The following is a 16,352-nucleotide window of genomic DNA, read 5'->3' as shown; positions in this document are numbered from 1 at the left end:
ATTTTGGCACCTAATGATACGAAGAAAGGTAAAGTCCGAAGGCGGTTCTTGGTTAAGTTCAAGAACTTTCCTGCATTTGATGCGAAGTGGATGGAGGAGGAGGACCTAGCAGATACTCCTCGGATTGTGAAACTTTACCTCGATGTTTTGGTTTAGCATAGTCTACTCCAAACGGAACCCAAAAACTCAGCTTGGCCGAAGATCTGGTGCAGTGGGATGCACAAGAGGGGAGTCGCTCCACTCCTTTGTCAACAGATGCCTCGATTTTGATAGTAAAGTCACTGATGTCTCTTTGAGCTTCAGGGATACTGAGAGCTGACAGTATTCTGCTGGATGACTTTATGAAATGGAATTCCTGATTATGATACTGATTTGTTCTTGACTTCTTGTGAGTGCAGGAACTGATAGCCGAAATGACTGCAGCATTTTGGTCTGATTGATCTCGAATAGACATGGTTGCAATAGGGGTTAGTCAATCGGACATCGATGAGGTCCCGATTGGACCTAGATGTGATTGCTAGCTACATTGCCGATAAATCATGGTCTAAGATCCGAATGAATGTTGAATGTCATGTGATGTCCTGTGATGTCTGGTGATGTCCTCTGATGTCGTGTGATGTGACTGTCGATTTTGTACATGTGCTAGATGTGTGTTCCTAGTACGTAGGTACTAACAGTCAGTGTCTGCTAAGACGGTTTATGGCTTTTGTCGGTTTTGCAGGCGTAATCACGGTCGATTACAATGCTTTCAAGAGGGGGGTATGTCACAAAGTGATGACGTGGCGGACAGCAGAAACCCTAATTTTTGCCAGAAACCCTAAAATTCCTGCAAACCCTAATTTTTGCCAAAAACCCTAAATTCCGGAAATCGCGGAGGCGGATTATTTAAAAAAATTTTTTTTTTTTTTTTTTTGGAAAATGACGAGCGACGCGAATTTTGCTTTTGCTTTTTTTTTATAAAAAAAAAAAAGAAAAGACTCTCAAGAGAGAGAGAGAACTGATGCTTTTGATTTTAAAAGCTTTTGGGGCTCTGCTTTTGGGCATCCCTTGTAACCTTTAAATTAGTGGTGAGGGCCTCACTTCTTAGAGCATCTGGACGCAGAGTCTGAGAGTGAAACCCTAACCGCTCTCTTGTACTTTGATCATTGATTAATACAAAAAGAAATACCGAAAGGGGCGCCAGTCTTTGGGGCCAATATCTCTAGGCATGGAACTCCGCCAGGCCAGTGCAAATCTATTGTGATCTGTGAATTGTTTTGAAGTGGTTATTTGGTGCTGTCGCGGTTGATTCTTGACTTGGAGTGTCCAAGTTTGTTACAATAGTGATACAGGGGGGTCGACCTACACTCAAGTCTGCTACAGAGCTTACCACACAAGAGTGGTGCAATGAGAGAGAGGTGTGTTGGGAGCTCGTCTGTGGTCTGACACTCTGGTTCTTCTGGCAGGCCCGTTGCTTCCGCATCTTCGAGGCTCGCCTTGTGCCACAACGGAGACTGTTCGGGATTTTTGGCTAGATCTGATCCATACTCTCAGGGGACAGTTCGAGAGACTTCCAGGGCAGCTTCGACCGCATGCTAGAGTGCAAAGAGGAGTTCCTTCGACTCTGGTGCCTTGGGCCTTTCTTCACCATGGTCCAGGGGGAGCTCAACTGGCACTACCGTCCACCTGTGTGGCTTTTCCCTCCTCCCATCTCCTGATCTAGCCTCATTGTACATATGCTGTTTTTTCACTGGAAGAGTCTCCCCTTATGAGTGTTGTAGCCCTCTCTAGTAGAGGTGGTGGTAGCCCTATGGGCAGTTTCATTAACTAATAGAAGGATCTTTTTCTCGGAAAAAAAAAAAGGCCTAGGAGATGCAGAACAAAGTATTGCCATGAATGCCTCATCAATAAGAGTATGAATCAAGTTGAAATGCCAAGTCCAAGAGAATTGTCTGATTTTCAAGTTAGGGGGTGAATGTGGTTCTATATGCATATCCGATGATACGCTTAGCTCAATATCTTCTTCATGAGATGTTGTAAGCCGCTCGTGTGACATAGTGATGATGTGGCATGACCAACTGACAGAGAAATGGCCAAGTGGACAAGAGAAACTGAACGGACTAACTTGAAGAACTTATGAAGCACCGACATGGGGCTCAAAACCCTAAAAGATAGAAGCATAGCCTAAAAGGGATTTCCATAAAACACGCTGACAAGCTGATGTGGCAGATTGTACGGATACTGACGTGGTAGGGCCGTACGAAATTTTTGCGATTTGCGTTGCAGGTGCCACGTGGCAGGCTGTACGGATTTCCACAAATTATGTTGATTGCTTTTGGAAATCTCCAATGCTAGCTTTTGAGAGTAGATGCTTTTAGGGGAAAGTGCTTTTGAACCGATTGCTTTTGGGGCTTTGCTTTTGGGCATCCCTTGCACTATTTATAAGAGCCCTTGGGGCCTCACTCTGCAGAGCATTTGGACACAGAGTACCCTCGAGAGCTGTACCTTGTTGAGATCAATAAATAAAGAAATACCGAAAGGGTGCCAATCTTTGGGGCCAATGCTTCTGGGGGCAGAACTCTGCTGTGCTCTCTCTCTCTCTCTCTCTCTCTCTCTCTCTCTCTCTCTCTCTCGTGATTTTGAAGTTTCTGTTCATGTGTTGCTATTGATTTCTCGCTTGGAGTGTCCAAGCCTGTTACTGAGGTATCAGAGCTCAGAAAGATTCTCCTTCTACGAAGGATCCGATCCCTTTTGCAGCACACATAGGTTTTTGTGAAAGAATCTTCCTGTCCGGACCCCGGAGTTGTTAGCCACTACCACCCTTCGTCCATCGCGCATCGGCTTTGTCTTAAAGGGCATAAGCCATAAAGAACTCCAAATTACTCATGGGTTCTCTCGGAGAATCTGACGAAGATAACACCTCTCAGGGAGGGAGAGCGAAGAAAAGCTGAAATACGGCGCGGGAGCTGAAGATACGAATGAAGATTTGGACAAATTCTTGGCAGAAAAGTTTGCCACAGGAGAGTACAAACGTCAGTTACAGGCTGACACATGTGTGGAAAGACTGATGAGGTACTTCAGAGACCCAAGATTTGCGTAACACCTAAAGAATTACCCAATGGATTACATTCATGCGAGATGGTCAAAGGCCATTGATTCTCCTCTCAAGTTGGGGAGGAAGTTGAAAGGACAGACGACTGCAGAAAAGCGGAACCTGCACTCGTAGAAAGAGCTGGACAGAACTCTTGAAAAGAAGATGAACTAGAGAACTACCAAAAGATAAGCCAGAGAGTTCTAGAGTAGCATACGAGCGTGGAAAGGAAAGGAAAGACAAAAGCAGGATTGGTACCAGTTTTTGTGGGGACCACCGACCTTGATTAGATGGACCAAAGTATCGAACTTTGCAGAGCATGGGGCAAAGTGCGAGACCAAGAAGCACTTATCTTCTTTGATGGAGGAGCCAAGGCCAACTTCATTTCAACCGAATTGGCGGCTCGACTTGGAATTACGCTCAAGGAAATGGAGCCACCTTCCGAGGCTGTTCTAGAGGCACTCGGACGGGATGTTGCCATTACACCTGTCATTGGCAAACTATGTTTGCATTGTCAGGGGTATTTAGGGCACGAGGATACATTATACCTTTAGGAATTGAATGATGATCAAAGGTCAAATATGTCTGACCTGGAAGAGGAACGACAAGAATTTCTGCAAGCTTGGGCTGATTGTTTCTTTGAAGGCCTTCCAGGCAAGTTACCTCCTTCACGTCCTAAAGATCACACGATTGATTTGATTCCTGGTAGTACACCACGGAACCGGCCACCTTAGAGTTATTCGAGCCCAAAGTGAAGAAATAATGAACCAGGTAAACGCACTTCTTGCGAAGGGTCGCATCCAACCTAGTACTTCACCATTCTATTCGTAGGTGTTGGTTTTGAAGAAAGATGGGTTTTGGAGAATGTGCATTGATTATAGAGCTCTCAATAAAATCACCATCAAGGACAGATTCGATGATTATAGAGCTCTCAATAAAATCACCATCAAGGACAGATTCACTATCCTAAGGATCGATGATATCTACAGGGGTCTACTTGCTTTAGCAAAATCGATCTGAAGAGTGGATATGATCAAATCCGAATTGCTCCTGGGGATGTCTACAAGATAGCTTTCAGGACTACTTTTGGTTTGTACGAATATTTGGTGATGCCCTTTGGCCTCACGAATGCTCCGTCTAGATTCAATTGCATGACAGATAGGATTTTCAGAGAGTACCGATCATTTGTGGGCACTTTCTTTGACAACATCATCGTCTTTTCCAAGAGTGAGGTGGAGCACAGACACCACCTATTACAGTTTTCTAGGCACTGCGAAAAAGAGCGGAAGGTGTAAAGATGTACCGAGTCAAAGTAGAGACCATTCTTGATTTACCTGATTTGAAGAATGTTCATGAAGTTCGAAGCTTTTTAGGCTTGTGCTCGTACTATTGGCGGTTCATTCGGAAATTTGCAGAAATAGCTTCGCCTTTACATGTGCTGACAAGAAAGGGGTTCCTTGTACTTGGGGACCTTCAGAGATTACAAAAGCCCTTTGGAATCTAGTGTGATGCATGTGGTCGCAGTCTTGAGCAAGAAGACGAAGGAGTTCATGGAAGGGGGGTCAGGTCATCAGGTTTTTAGGCTATCAGGACACCCATCGAGCCCTTGAGTTTGTATAGCAGTTTGACATCGCCTTCTCTGGAGGTAAGTTCACAGAACACTCCAAGGTGCAAAGGGACTGAATAGAGTCAGACTACTGCACAAACATTGTGGTCTACTCTGTTGTTATGCAAAGAAGCACTTGCGACGTGGTTAAAATTCAAGAAAATTTTCACGTCAACTTGGATATCAGATGAATATGAAAGAGATGTAATCATGGCTGGCATCACTTGAGAATGACTAAGAAAGATACATTGGATGACTATTGCCAGAGGTTTTGGGATACTTATATGCCACTGTCTTCGTTTCGGAAGATTACTTTGAGAGACCAGATTGAGCGGTTTTGGCTGTGGTTTGCCAAAAGAGATTCGAGACGATTGTCTAAACAAGAAGAGGCTTCATCCATAGGTTCATCTTTTTCCATGTGTAATGGCACTAGAGGGATGTCGGCTTGCGAATCATCAATCTCTGACTCTTCTCGAGAAAAAGGATTATTAATTTCTATTGGAGGAGATGGAAGATTGTGAGGAGAATTTACGATAGGCAATGGTTGGAGTAATCGAGGTTGCTTCCCTCTATCATACTTGGTCTTTTGGCATACCATACATTTTGAAACATACTCTTGTATTTCCACTTTCATGGTAGGCCAATAGAAATACGTAAGCAAACTCAAAGTAGAGTAATAAATGCTTACTGATTGGAGTGCTTGGTGCTAACGTATGCACTTTCCATATCCTTCAGCACCAGATTAGACTTTGTAATCTGCCTATTCCCTTGGATAACTGACAATACTGAGATGTGTTCCCTCACGGTTTACAGACAGTCGTCCCAAATGACTGGTAAATGGGAATCTTATGGAAGATGCTATGCAACGATTTGGAATGAATGCGGCTCATTGACTATCCTACGGACATGATAGTATCCACCTCAACAGGGCGCCAGTGAAGAGAATGAATTAGGGAAACCAGATGACAGCTCATCGCCGGATTCTGGAGAATCAGATAGTAGTACATTCGAAGGTTCCGACGAACTAAGGGAACCAGATGCAAGTTCATCAAAGGGTTCAAGAGACAAAAGAGGATCATATGATAGTGCGACTCGGGGTTCCGATGATTGAGACTGACGTGCCAATGGACAGGGGAAGCTAGCGAAGCTACCACATAGGTCCCAAGGTACAAGGAAAGAAAGGAAATGGGAATCAGCTTGTAGATCAAAAAATTCACCAGACCCAGGATGAGATTTTTGAAGCAGATCAGTATGATCTAGATACTGCTTTTGCCAAGGTGCACAAGGCTCTTGAGAAGTCTTACGCAAGGCGTAAAAAGGCAGCGGACAAGCATCGATGCGACTGGTAGCTGAAGAAGACGATTGGGTGCTCTTCGGTTTGAGAAGGCACGCCTAAGGAAACGAAAGGGAAAGGAGTTTCCAAAGCTAAGTATGCGATACTATGGCCCTTTCCAGATTCAAGAGAGGATCAATGATGTATTCCTCAGATTGAAGTTGCCAGATACTTGGAAGAGTTCACAATGCTTTGTTGAAACCTTTCAAAGGCGAGGTGTCAGTGGACAGGGAGCCTAAGGAGCAACTTGAAGTGGAAGAGAGCGAGGAGATTCTCGTTCCAGAACAAATACTGCTTGAACCTTGAAAGGATTTCCATAAAACGCACTGACATGCTGACGTGGCAAGGCCGTACGGAATTTCCGCGATTTGCGCTGCAGGTGCCATGTGGCATGCTGTACAGATATTCGCAAATTATGCTGGCTGATTTTGGGAATCTCCAGTGCTAGCTTTTGAGAGCAAATGCTTTTGAACTGATTGCTTTTGGGGCTCTACTTTTGTGCATCCCTTGCAGTGTTTATAAGAGCCCTTGGGGCCTGACTTTGCAGAGCATCTAGACCCTCGAGAGTTGTACCTTGTTGAGATCAATAAATAAAGAAATACCGAAAGGGGCAGGAATCTTTTGGGCCAATGCTTTTGGGCACGGAACTTTGCCGTGCCGTGTCGACTCTCTCTCTCTCTCTCTCTCTCTCTCTCTCTCTCTCTCTCTCTCTCTCTCTCTCTCTCTCTCTCTCTCTCTCTCTCTCCAGTGATTTGGAAGTTTCCGTTCGTGTGTTGCTATTGATTCTCTCGCTTGGAATGTCCAAGCCTGTTACAGCCGACCACAGGGAGATCTCAGATCGTGAGGGCAGGACTCCAACAAAGGTAGGTGGCTTGTGAGATTTGCCTGCAATGATTTTTATAAAGTTGGCTGTCATCGAACATGCCTCAGGAGTGTAGAAAACATGGAAGAGCTCGACGTAACCGTAGGTATATTTTTAAGTCCTGAAGCGGACATGGAGACTCGACATTGTGAAGTTTTACTCCGAGTTACGAGCAGTTGATATTGTTTAGTTCTTTCTATCTTCTGGAATGCGTATGTCGCATCAATTGCCTTGTTTTTGTGCTAATTTCTATCATATAATTCTTCGTCTAGTGCTAGCCTTCAGTATGGCCGAGTTGGCCCTGCATCTCTAAAGTTATGACAGAAACTCAGTATGTAGATCTTTGTGTGCGTGTGTGGGCGCTTTGGTATTTTGGGAACATATATTGGTACCTAGTTCTACACCCACTGTTGGGCACTAATGACATTAGTGGGGATGTCGTAGTATCTAGTCAATACCAATGCATGATGGAGCTGATGGTTATTTTGTCTTATGGCCTAAACTATACCTTGCACTTTCATGTAATGGCGAATCTGGGCTTATCCTGGATTTATCTAGGTATAATCAAAAGTGTGTTACTTGAAAAAGAATGGTCATGGGCAATGGCTTTCCGATGGATGGTTAGGTACAGATAACACGAAAGTCGGTTGGAAATTTTTGCGCTTAATGATAGGTTTCTGCATGAGTCTTTGAGAGAACTACCAGTTTGGGACTTATGTGTTGTTTGCTTGGCTGTGCAGGGGTGGCTCAATGCGTTGTGCTGTGTTGATACCAGTGAATGAAGTGGTTTTTTCCATCAAATTGGTGTTTGTTGCTGTATATGTGTCAAGATCCCACATTTGTTTCATGGCAAATACTTGATCCATGTGTAGAGTTTGATTTTCTTCGAAGCATATTATTTCAACAGTGTGTTTGGCAAGATAAGAGTGCTGCTTACATTCAGCATAACTATGTATATTACATCAAGTTTTGCCAGAGTTATCTCACCGGGCGTATTTTAGTAGCCATGTATGATTTCGAAGAGTCAGCAAAGTATCGTTACTATGGAAAACTTTGTTCCTTGACAGAAATTAGGACTGCAAAAATATTCCCAATGATCTTAATTTTGTTAATTGAGTTAATATGAGAAGGTATGTGCAAGGTGGGGTGGTTGAGTTTGCTGATCAACAAGCAATTTTGTGTTGTCTTTAGGAATGCCTTAGTCCTGTTTTGACCGTGTTTTCAATGCTAGCAAACAAGGGGTTGGCAGTTACAAAATTTATCTCCTGCATTGTGATTACGTGGATAGTGAGAAGTTTCTTCAAAACCATAATCAGCTCTGATTTACTAAGGATCTCTCTTTGTGCAGAGCATTACTTAAAATCTCATTGCAACAAGAAGGTGAATGAGAAGATGAAACTTGTTTAAGCTGCACGCTAAGATGCTGCATATCTGTGTGTGTGTGTGTGTGTGTGTGCGTGCGTGCGCGCATGCCCTAGTTTCACATTGTTCTTTTTACCTGTATATTCTATTCACTGCCATATTGCTTCATTTATATATCTAGGTATGTATATCAATCAATCAGTCATAAAGGGCTTGAAAGTTTGTGGGTGTTATATCAGCAATGAAATTCATTTGATGTTATTTGTCAAATGACAAGCTGAAAAGAGTCTAGATGGAGATTTCATGATGAGTTGGAAGAAAAAAAAAAACGAATGGGTGGGTGAGGTTTTGTGTACTAGTTTGAAAATGAAGTCATAAAATTTCTTGAAGTATTTTGATGTATGTGTGTGTGTGAGAGAGAGAGAGAATTGAAATAAAATATTATATTAACGTCTTCAAAATGACCTATGAGATCAATCTGTTACAAAATGGTGAATCTAATACCATGTCTGGGTACAAAGAATTAGATACTACTATTAGAGTCCATCCTCATTTGCACTTTGGATATCGAGAGAGTATGGCTCGAATCCTTTGTTGTAGTCTTTGTCGATGTTGTGTAGCCCCTCTCAATCGTGGTCATCTGGATCTTCGTAGCTCCAGTGCTGCTTGGTCGATGAGAGTGCAGGTAGTGGCCGAGGGAGTGTGGGCCAAGCTCTGCAATGATGACTGCTCCTTTGATTGTCCCATATCTAGTGAAAAGAAATTTGTAATCTGTCTCTGGGATTGTCTCTCTTTATCTCTCCACAGTAAAGTGTCTCTATATCTGTGTAACTCAAGTAGATATAGCCCAAGACATCTCTGATCCTCAAAACTCATGACCTTAGAGAAAGGACCGAAACCCTCTCTGAATAAGCAATGGAAACGGCCTTATATCTCATAGTACACTATGCAATGACATATGTAATGTAGCTCTGTCTCTGGCTCTAATTGGCATAAGCGGCATATCTTGTTGTTTGTTGGTATCCCTCTAAATCTACGAGTCTCAATCTCCAGTTGACGTGAGGATGTGTCACAAAGTGATGATGTGGCGGACAACAAAAACTGTAATTTTTGCCAGAAACCCTAATTTTTACAAGAAACCCTAAAATTCTTGCAAACCCTAATTTTTGCCAAAAACCCTAATTTCCAGAAATTGCGGAGGCTATAAAAAGATTTTTTTTTTTGAAAATGATGAGCGACGCGAATTTTGCTTTTTTTTATTATAAAAAAAGAGCAAAGACTCTCTAAGAGAGAGAGAGAAGTGATGCTTTTTATTTTAAAAGCTTTTGGGGCTCTGCTTTTGGGCATCCCTTATAACCTTTAAATTAGTGGTGAGGGCCTCACTTCTCAGAGCATTTGGACGCAGAGTCTGAGAGTGAATCCCGACCCACTCTCTTGTACTTTAAATTGATTAATACAAAAAGAAATACCGAAAGGGGCGCCAGTCTTTGGGGCCAATACCTCTAGGCACGGAACTCCGTCGGGCCAGTGCAAATCTATTGTGATCTGTGAATTGTTTTGAAGTGGTTATTTGGTGCTGTCGCGGTTGATTCTTGACTTGGAGTGTCCAAGTCTGTTACAGTGGTATCAGAGCACGGCCGATTTCTCTTCTACGGAAAATCCGATCCCTAAATTTTTTTTCCGCGGCACCTATGGCTTCAGGCAATGATCAGTTGACTCCCTCTGCATCTGGAGATGCGGGCTGGGATCACAACGAAGATTCCGGCAAAGAGTATGGCCCGCCTTGGCCTACTCAGGCGGAGCGGCGAGAGATGGAGCGTCGCCAGTTGATCGGCGATGCAACAAAGATGATGCTCAATTTTGCCAAGGACCCGAAGATGGCAAAATATATGGACCAGACCTCTTTGGAAGAGGTACAGATGGAGTGACAGAGAACCACAACACCACTCCCGAAACCTGCTCTCAAGAAACCTTCTGCCTCCAAGAAATATACGAAGAAGGAACTGGAGAACGTGGTTGATGCACGGATTGCTCAGCTTTTCGACGTGCAAAAGAAAGACAAAAAGCATGGCAAAAAGCAGAAGAAAGGTATTGACTTCCCGGGATATTTGGGTCGTCAATCGACTTTTGACAAGGCAAAGAAACAGAAGAAGCGTGTTCGATTTGAAGGAGTACCCAGTTCTTCTTCTTCTTCTTCTTCTTCTAACAATTCTTCTAGCTCTTCAGACTCGAGCGAAGAAGACAGAAAAAGCAAAAAGCGAAGCAAGAAACAAAGCTTCGGAAAGGACAAGAAAAAGGCAAAGAAGGCTACATCTCGGCGAGAGACTGACAGTTCTACTGAGGACTCGTGTACAAACAACTCAGATTCCGATGATGGAAACTTTTATGCGAACAAGAAGAATTTTTACAAAGCCAACCAGTATGACTTTCTCGAAGATAAAAGCAAGAAAGTCCGAGAGTTTAAGGAAGGTGGCTACTCGATCAAGTTTGATACTTTTTCAGGATACTCAGATGCTTCGAAGGCTTTGTCTTTTATACAGCATTTTGACATCGCTTTCGCGGGAGGACGCTATTCAGAGCACTCCAAGATTCGGAGAGCTACCTCTTACCTTAAGGGGAATGCTCGTACTTGGTGGTCCACGCTTATTTTAAACAAGACTGCACCAATTAAATGGCTGAAATTTAAGAAGCTTTTTATTTCTTCTTGGTTGACGCAAGAATATGAACGAGATATACGAGCTGCTTGGAACCATCTTCAGATGACCAAGAAAGATACAATCAATGCTTATTATGAAAGATTCTGGAGCTCTTTTCTACCCGCCTCTTCATTCAAGAAGATCTCGTTCAGAGAACAGATTGAGCGGTTTACCTTGGGTCTACCTACAGAGATCCGAGATCCCTGCTTGAAATAGAAGTCAGCTTCTATTTAGGAGTTGATGAGTCATGCGAAGCGGGGCTTTGCCATTCACTCTGGCAGTTCGACCGACCCCACAGATGAGGCCATGACACAACGAGCCGAACAGACTTCTAGAAATGAAAGTAGAAAGAAAAAGAGCAACCCAGAGAAAAAAAAGATGCACGACCCAAGCTTACTCTTGAGGAGAGAGGTCGCTTCATCAGAGAGGGGAAGTGCTTTGGATGCGGGGAACATGGACATATCTCCGCGAAGTGCCCTAAAAAGGCACAGAAAGAACAAAATGATAAGAACGACGAGAGGCCTGAGAGTTCGAGAGCTGCTGAGGAATGTGGTAGAAAAGGCAGATAGAAAAGCAGAACTGGTACCACATGGCATGGGACCTGCACCGAATCTAATGAATGAAAGTACAAACTTTGCCGCTTTTGGGGCAAAGTGAAGGATGAGGAAGCTCTTTTGAAGGAGCCAAGGCCAACTTCTTTTCACTTGGAATTGGCGGCTCGATTTGGAATTACGCCCGACAGACTGACGCCACAGGCAGAGGTAGTTCGACTGGCACCCGGATGGGATGTTGCCATTACACCGAGCATTGGCAAACCTCGTTTGCAATGACAGGGGTGTTCAGGGCACGCGAGTGACGTTCTACTCAGGATCCCTTGGTACCACAAGAACTACGCCGTGGTTGACTACCGGGCCGAGAAAGCGACTTTGATAAATGAAGGGCTTAGAGATTGTACTTAATCAACTTCAGTTTCTTACTCATTCTTTTGGAAGAGAACTGAACGATGGATAAAGGTTGATATGTTTCAAAAGAACGCCAAGATTTTTCTCCACACTCATGCCGATTGCTTTTCAGAGGGCCATCTGGAAGCACGCCACCGAATCGGCCACCTTACAGTGTGAGCCGAGTACATAATGAAAAGATTATGAACCCAATGAAAGACCTCTTGGAAAAGGGTCTTGTCCAGCCTAGTACTTCACCGTATTGCTCTCCAGTGTTGTTGGTTTTGAAGAAAGACGGATCTTGGAGAATGTGCATCAATTATAGCACTCTCAACGAAATCACCATCAAGAACAGATTTCCGATTCCTAGGATCGATGATATACTCGACAGGTTACGGGGATCCTCATGCTTTAGCATGATTGACTTGAAGAGTGGATATCATCAGATTAGGATAGCGCCAGGAGATGTCTACAAGACAACTATTCGGACGACTTTTGGGTTATTTGAGTTTTTGGTGATGCCTTTTGGCTTAACCAATGCTCCTGCGACATTTAACCGGATGATGGACTGAATTTTTCGAGAGTATAGGCTATTTGTTGGCACTTTCTTTGACGACATCATTGTTTTCTCCAAGAATGAGGCAGAACACAGAGATCATCTGCTTCAAGTCTTTCAGGCATTACGAGATCACACGTTAGTGATTAATGCAAAGAAGAGATCACACTTTAGTGATTAATGCAAAGAAAAGTGAATTTTTCCTACTAGAGATACACTTTTTGGGACTCATTGTGTCAGCAGCAGAAGTGCCGGCCAAGATAGAGACTATCCGTGATTGGCCCGATTTGAGGAATGTCCATGAAGTTAGAAGCTTCTTGGGACTGTGTTCGTACTATAGGCGGTTCATACGAAAGTTTGCAGAGGTTGCTTCCCCTTTGCATACCTTGACACAGAAAGGAGTACCTTTTTCGTGGGGACCCACAGAGGTGACTGCCTTTCAGACATTGAAAGAGAAATTGACTACGGGACCTGTTTTGACTTTGCCGGACTTGCAGAAGTCATTTGAAGTATATTGTGATGCTTGTGGTTGTAGTCTCCGTGCGGTCTTGATGCAAGAAGGCCATGTCATAGCTTATGAGAGCCGTTTGTTCTCTAGGCCGGAGATGACAACACAGATTTATGAGAAAGAGCTTTTGGTGGTTATCCATGCTCTTACTCAGTGGTGGCATTACCTACTCGGAGCGGATTTTACTGTCTTTACAGACCATCCGAGTTTGCGCTACTTCTTGTCACAGAAGCAGCTTTCGGAAAAGCAGATGCGGTGGGCGAACATCTTGTGACAGTTCCACTTCCATATTGTCCATGTGCAGGGACAGAAGAATGTGGTGGCAGATGCTTTGTCTCGGAAATCGTTGGTTCTGGCTGTTTTCGCGATACATCATAGGAGCTTCGAGGATATGGTCGATCAGTATGCCACAGATACAGATTTTGCAGATATTTTCACATGGATACGGGATGGGGAGACAGTAGCTGGATACTCCCTTCGGGAAGTCTACTTGATGAAAAAGACTATGTTGTGCGTTACACAGCCGTTGAGGGATAAGGTTATAACTGAATGCCATTGTCCACCTTTTACGGGTCACCGCGGCATTGCTACCACCATGAAGGGGGTAGAGAGATACTTCTTTGGGCCGACACTCAAAAAGGATGTGGAAGAGTTTGTGCGCAGTTGCTTGGTATGCCAGAAGGTCAAGTTTGACAGGCATAAGGCACAGGGATTGTTACAGCCTTTACCCATACCCACCCACCCCTGGGAAAGTATTGCAATGGATTTCATTTTTGATCTCCCGAGAACACAGAATGATCACGATGATTTTCCGATTACATGGCACGTCTGAGAAGATTGTCTCCGACAGAGACCCCAGATTTATGAGTTTGTTTTGGAAGGCAATATGAGAGAACATTGGCACGCAGTTGCAGTTCTCGTCATCATTCCACTTGCAGATTGACGGGCAATTTGAGATTGCCAATTTAGTGATTTTGGATTTATTGAAGTCTTGTATCTCGGATCAGAAGACTCAATCGAAAAAGCATTTACCTTTGGTGTAATTTGCCTATAATAACACGATACACTCTTCGACGGGGAAGACGCCATGTGAGATTGTTGAAAGTGCTGCGAAGGTTCCATCCTTCCTGAGCACGAAAGATCAGATATTTGAAGCGGATGAATATTCGCGAGATTTGCATACGGCTTTTGCCAAGGTTCGCGAGACTTTGCAGGAGTCTCAAGAACGACAGAAAAAGTTAGCGGATCGCCATCGTCGCGACTTGAAACTGAAGGAGGATGATTGGGTGCTCTTACTTTTGAGAAGGCACGCCTAAGAAAGAAAAAGGGAAAGGAGAGGCTTTTTCCAAAGCTTAGTATGTGATACTACGGACCTTTCCAGATAACTGAAAATATAAATGATGTCTCCTTCCGATTGAAACTGCCAGATACTTGGAGCATTCACAATGCATTGCATGTGAGTCTCTTAAAACCTGTTAAGGGTAATGTGCCTGATGATGGGGAGCCTGATGAGCAACCCGAAGTGGAAGAAAACGAGGAGATCCTTGTTCTTGAACAGATTTTGGCACATAACGATACGAAGAAAGGTAAAGTCTGAAGGCGGTTCTTGGTTTAGTTCAAGAACTTTCCTGCATTTGATGCGAAGTGGATGGAGGAGGAGGACCTAGCAGATACTCCTCGGATTGTGAAACTTTACCTCGATGTTTTGGTTTAGCATAGTCTACTCCAAACGGAACCCAAAAACTCAGCTTGGCCGAAGATCTGGTGCAGTGGGATGCACAAGAGGGGAGTTACTCCGCTCCTTTGTCAACAGATGCTTCGATTTTGATACTAAAGTCACTGATGTCTCTTTGAGCTTCAAGGATACTGAGAGCTGACAGTATTCTGCTGGATGACTTTATGAAATGGAATTCCTGATAATGATACTGATTTTTTCTTGACTTCTTGTGAGTGCAGGAACTGATAGCCGAAATGACTGCAGCATTTTGGTCTGATTGATCTCGAATAGACATGGTTGCAATAGGGGTTAGTCAATCGGACATCGATGAGGTCCCGATTGGACCTAGATGTGATTGCTAGCTACATTGCCGATAAATCATGGTCTAAGATCCGAATGAATGTTGAATGTCATGTGATGTCCTGTGATGTCTGGTGATGTCATGTGATGTGACTGTCGATTTTGTACATGTGCTAGATGTGTGTTCCTAGTACGTAGGTACTAACAGTTAGTGTCTGCTAAGACGATTTATGGCTTTTGTTGGTTTTGCACGCGTAATTGCGGTCGATTACAATGCTTTCAAGAGGGGGGTATGTCACAAAGTGATGACGTGGCGGACAGCAGAAACCCTAATTTCTGTGGGGGAGCAGGAGAGAGAGCCCACTTGTTGTCCTATGCAATGAGAGTGAAGGAGAAGAGGAGAGAGGCGCTGTAGAAGCACACGCAGAGAAGAACGTGAGAGAGAGAGAGCTCGTTGAAAACTGGGGAAAAATCCACGCAATGCATTTTGGGCTTCATATTTGAGTATATGAGTAAGTGACTAGGGGGCCATTCACACTTGGGCCCCCTCACTTATAAGTCTTTTTAACTTATAAGTTATAAGTACAAGGCACTTAGGCCTTTATTCCCTAACAACCTCCCACCTAAAGGCAATGTACCTTGGGAGATCAAAGAATCAGCTAACTATGATACAACAGCTGATCATGCACTTACTCATCCAACACCCATCATCTGTCGGCAATATGCAAACCGCTCTGCTGGAAGACTCTTGGTCAAAAGATCTGCAGGGTTGTCATCTGTGTGCACCTTGACAAGTGTAATGCTCTTGTCATCAAGCACACTCCTGATAAAATGATACTTCACCTCTATGTGCTTTGTCTTGGCATGAAAAACAGGATTCCTTGCAAGCATAATAGCACTCTGACTATCATAGTGTAGCACAGGAACCGGTGACTTAATGCCAAGCTCTTCTACCAAACGCATGAGCCACAAAGCTTCTTTGCATGCCTCAGTGGCAGCCACATACTCAGCCTCAGTGGTAGACAAAGCAACACATTTTTGCAGTCTAGAAATCCAAGAAACTGCACCTCCTGTGAATGTAAACACATATCCAGAGGTAGACTTCCTGCAATCTGGATGTCCAGCAAAATCTGCATCTGTAAAGCCATGCACAGATGTCTCACTCTTCCCAAAACAAATGCACAAGTCTTTGGTGCCTTTCAAGTATCTCAAGATACACTTCACTGCTTCCCAATGCTTTTTGCCAGGATTGCTCATGTACCTGCTTACCACTCCCACCGCAAATGCAATGTCCGGACGTGTAGCAACCATAGCATACATCAAACTGCCAACGGCTGATGCATAAGGAATCTTGGCCATTTCAGCCCGCATATCATCTGTGTTTGGGCAGTCATGTGCAGT

The 16,352-nt window shown here is 43.9% G+C and overlaps 1 protein-coding gene across 1 annotated transcript in view; it reads left to right on the top strand.

The window, feature by feature from the left end:
* LOC147431015 (RPM1-interacting protein 4-like) overlaps positions 1-7,874 on the top strand; it is a gene marked incomplete at its 5' end in the record, with an annotated part of 98,076 nt that extends 90,202 nt beyond the window's left edge. The window contains one exon of the mRNA XM_086494494.1: positions 7,612-7,874. Within this exon, the coding sequence (XP_086350620.1) occupies positions 7,612-7,653 (42 nt within the window). The remainder of the gene's footprint in view (positions 1-7,611) is intronic.
* Between the last annotated feature and the right edge of the window lie 8,478 nt (positions 7,875-16,352).

This window comes from Adiantum capillus-veneris, chromosome 21 (genome assembly GCF_014529385.1).
Source record: "Adiantum capillus-veneris isolate H3 chromosome 21, ASM1452938v2, whole genome shotgun sequence".
NCBI lineage: Eukaryota > Viridiplantae > Streptophyta > Polypodiopsida > Polypodiales > Pteridaceae > Adiantum > Adiantum capillus-veneris.
Note: the sequence above shows the minus strand (reverse complement) of the source record. Positions and strands in the feature narration are given on the sequence as shown.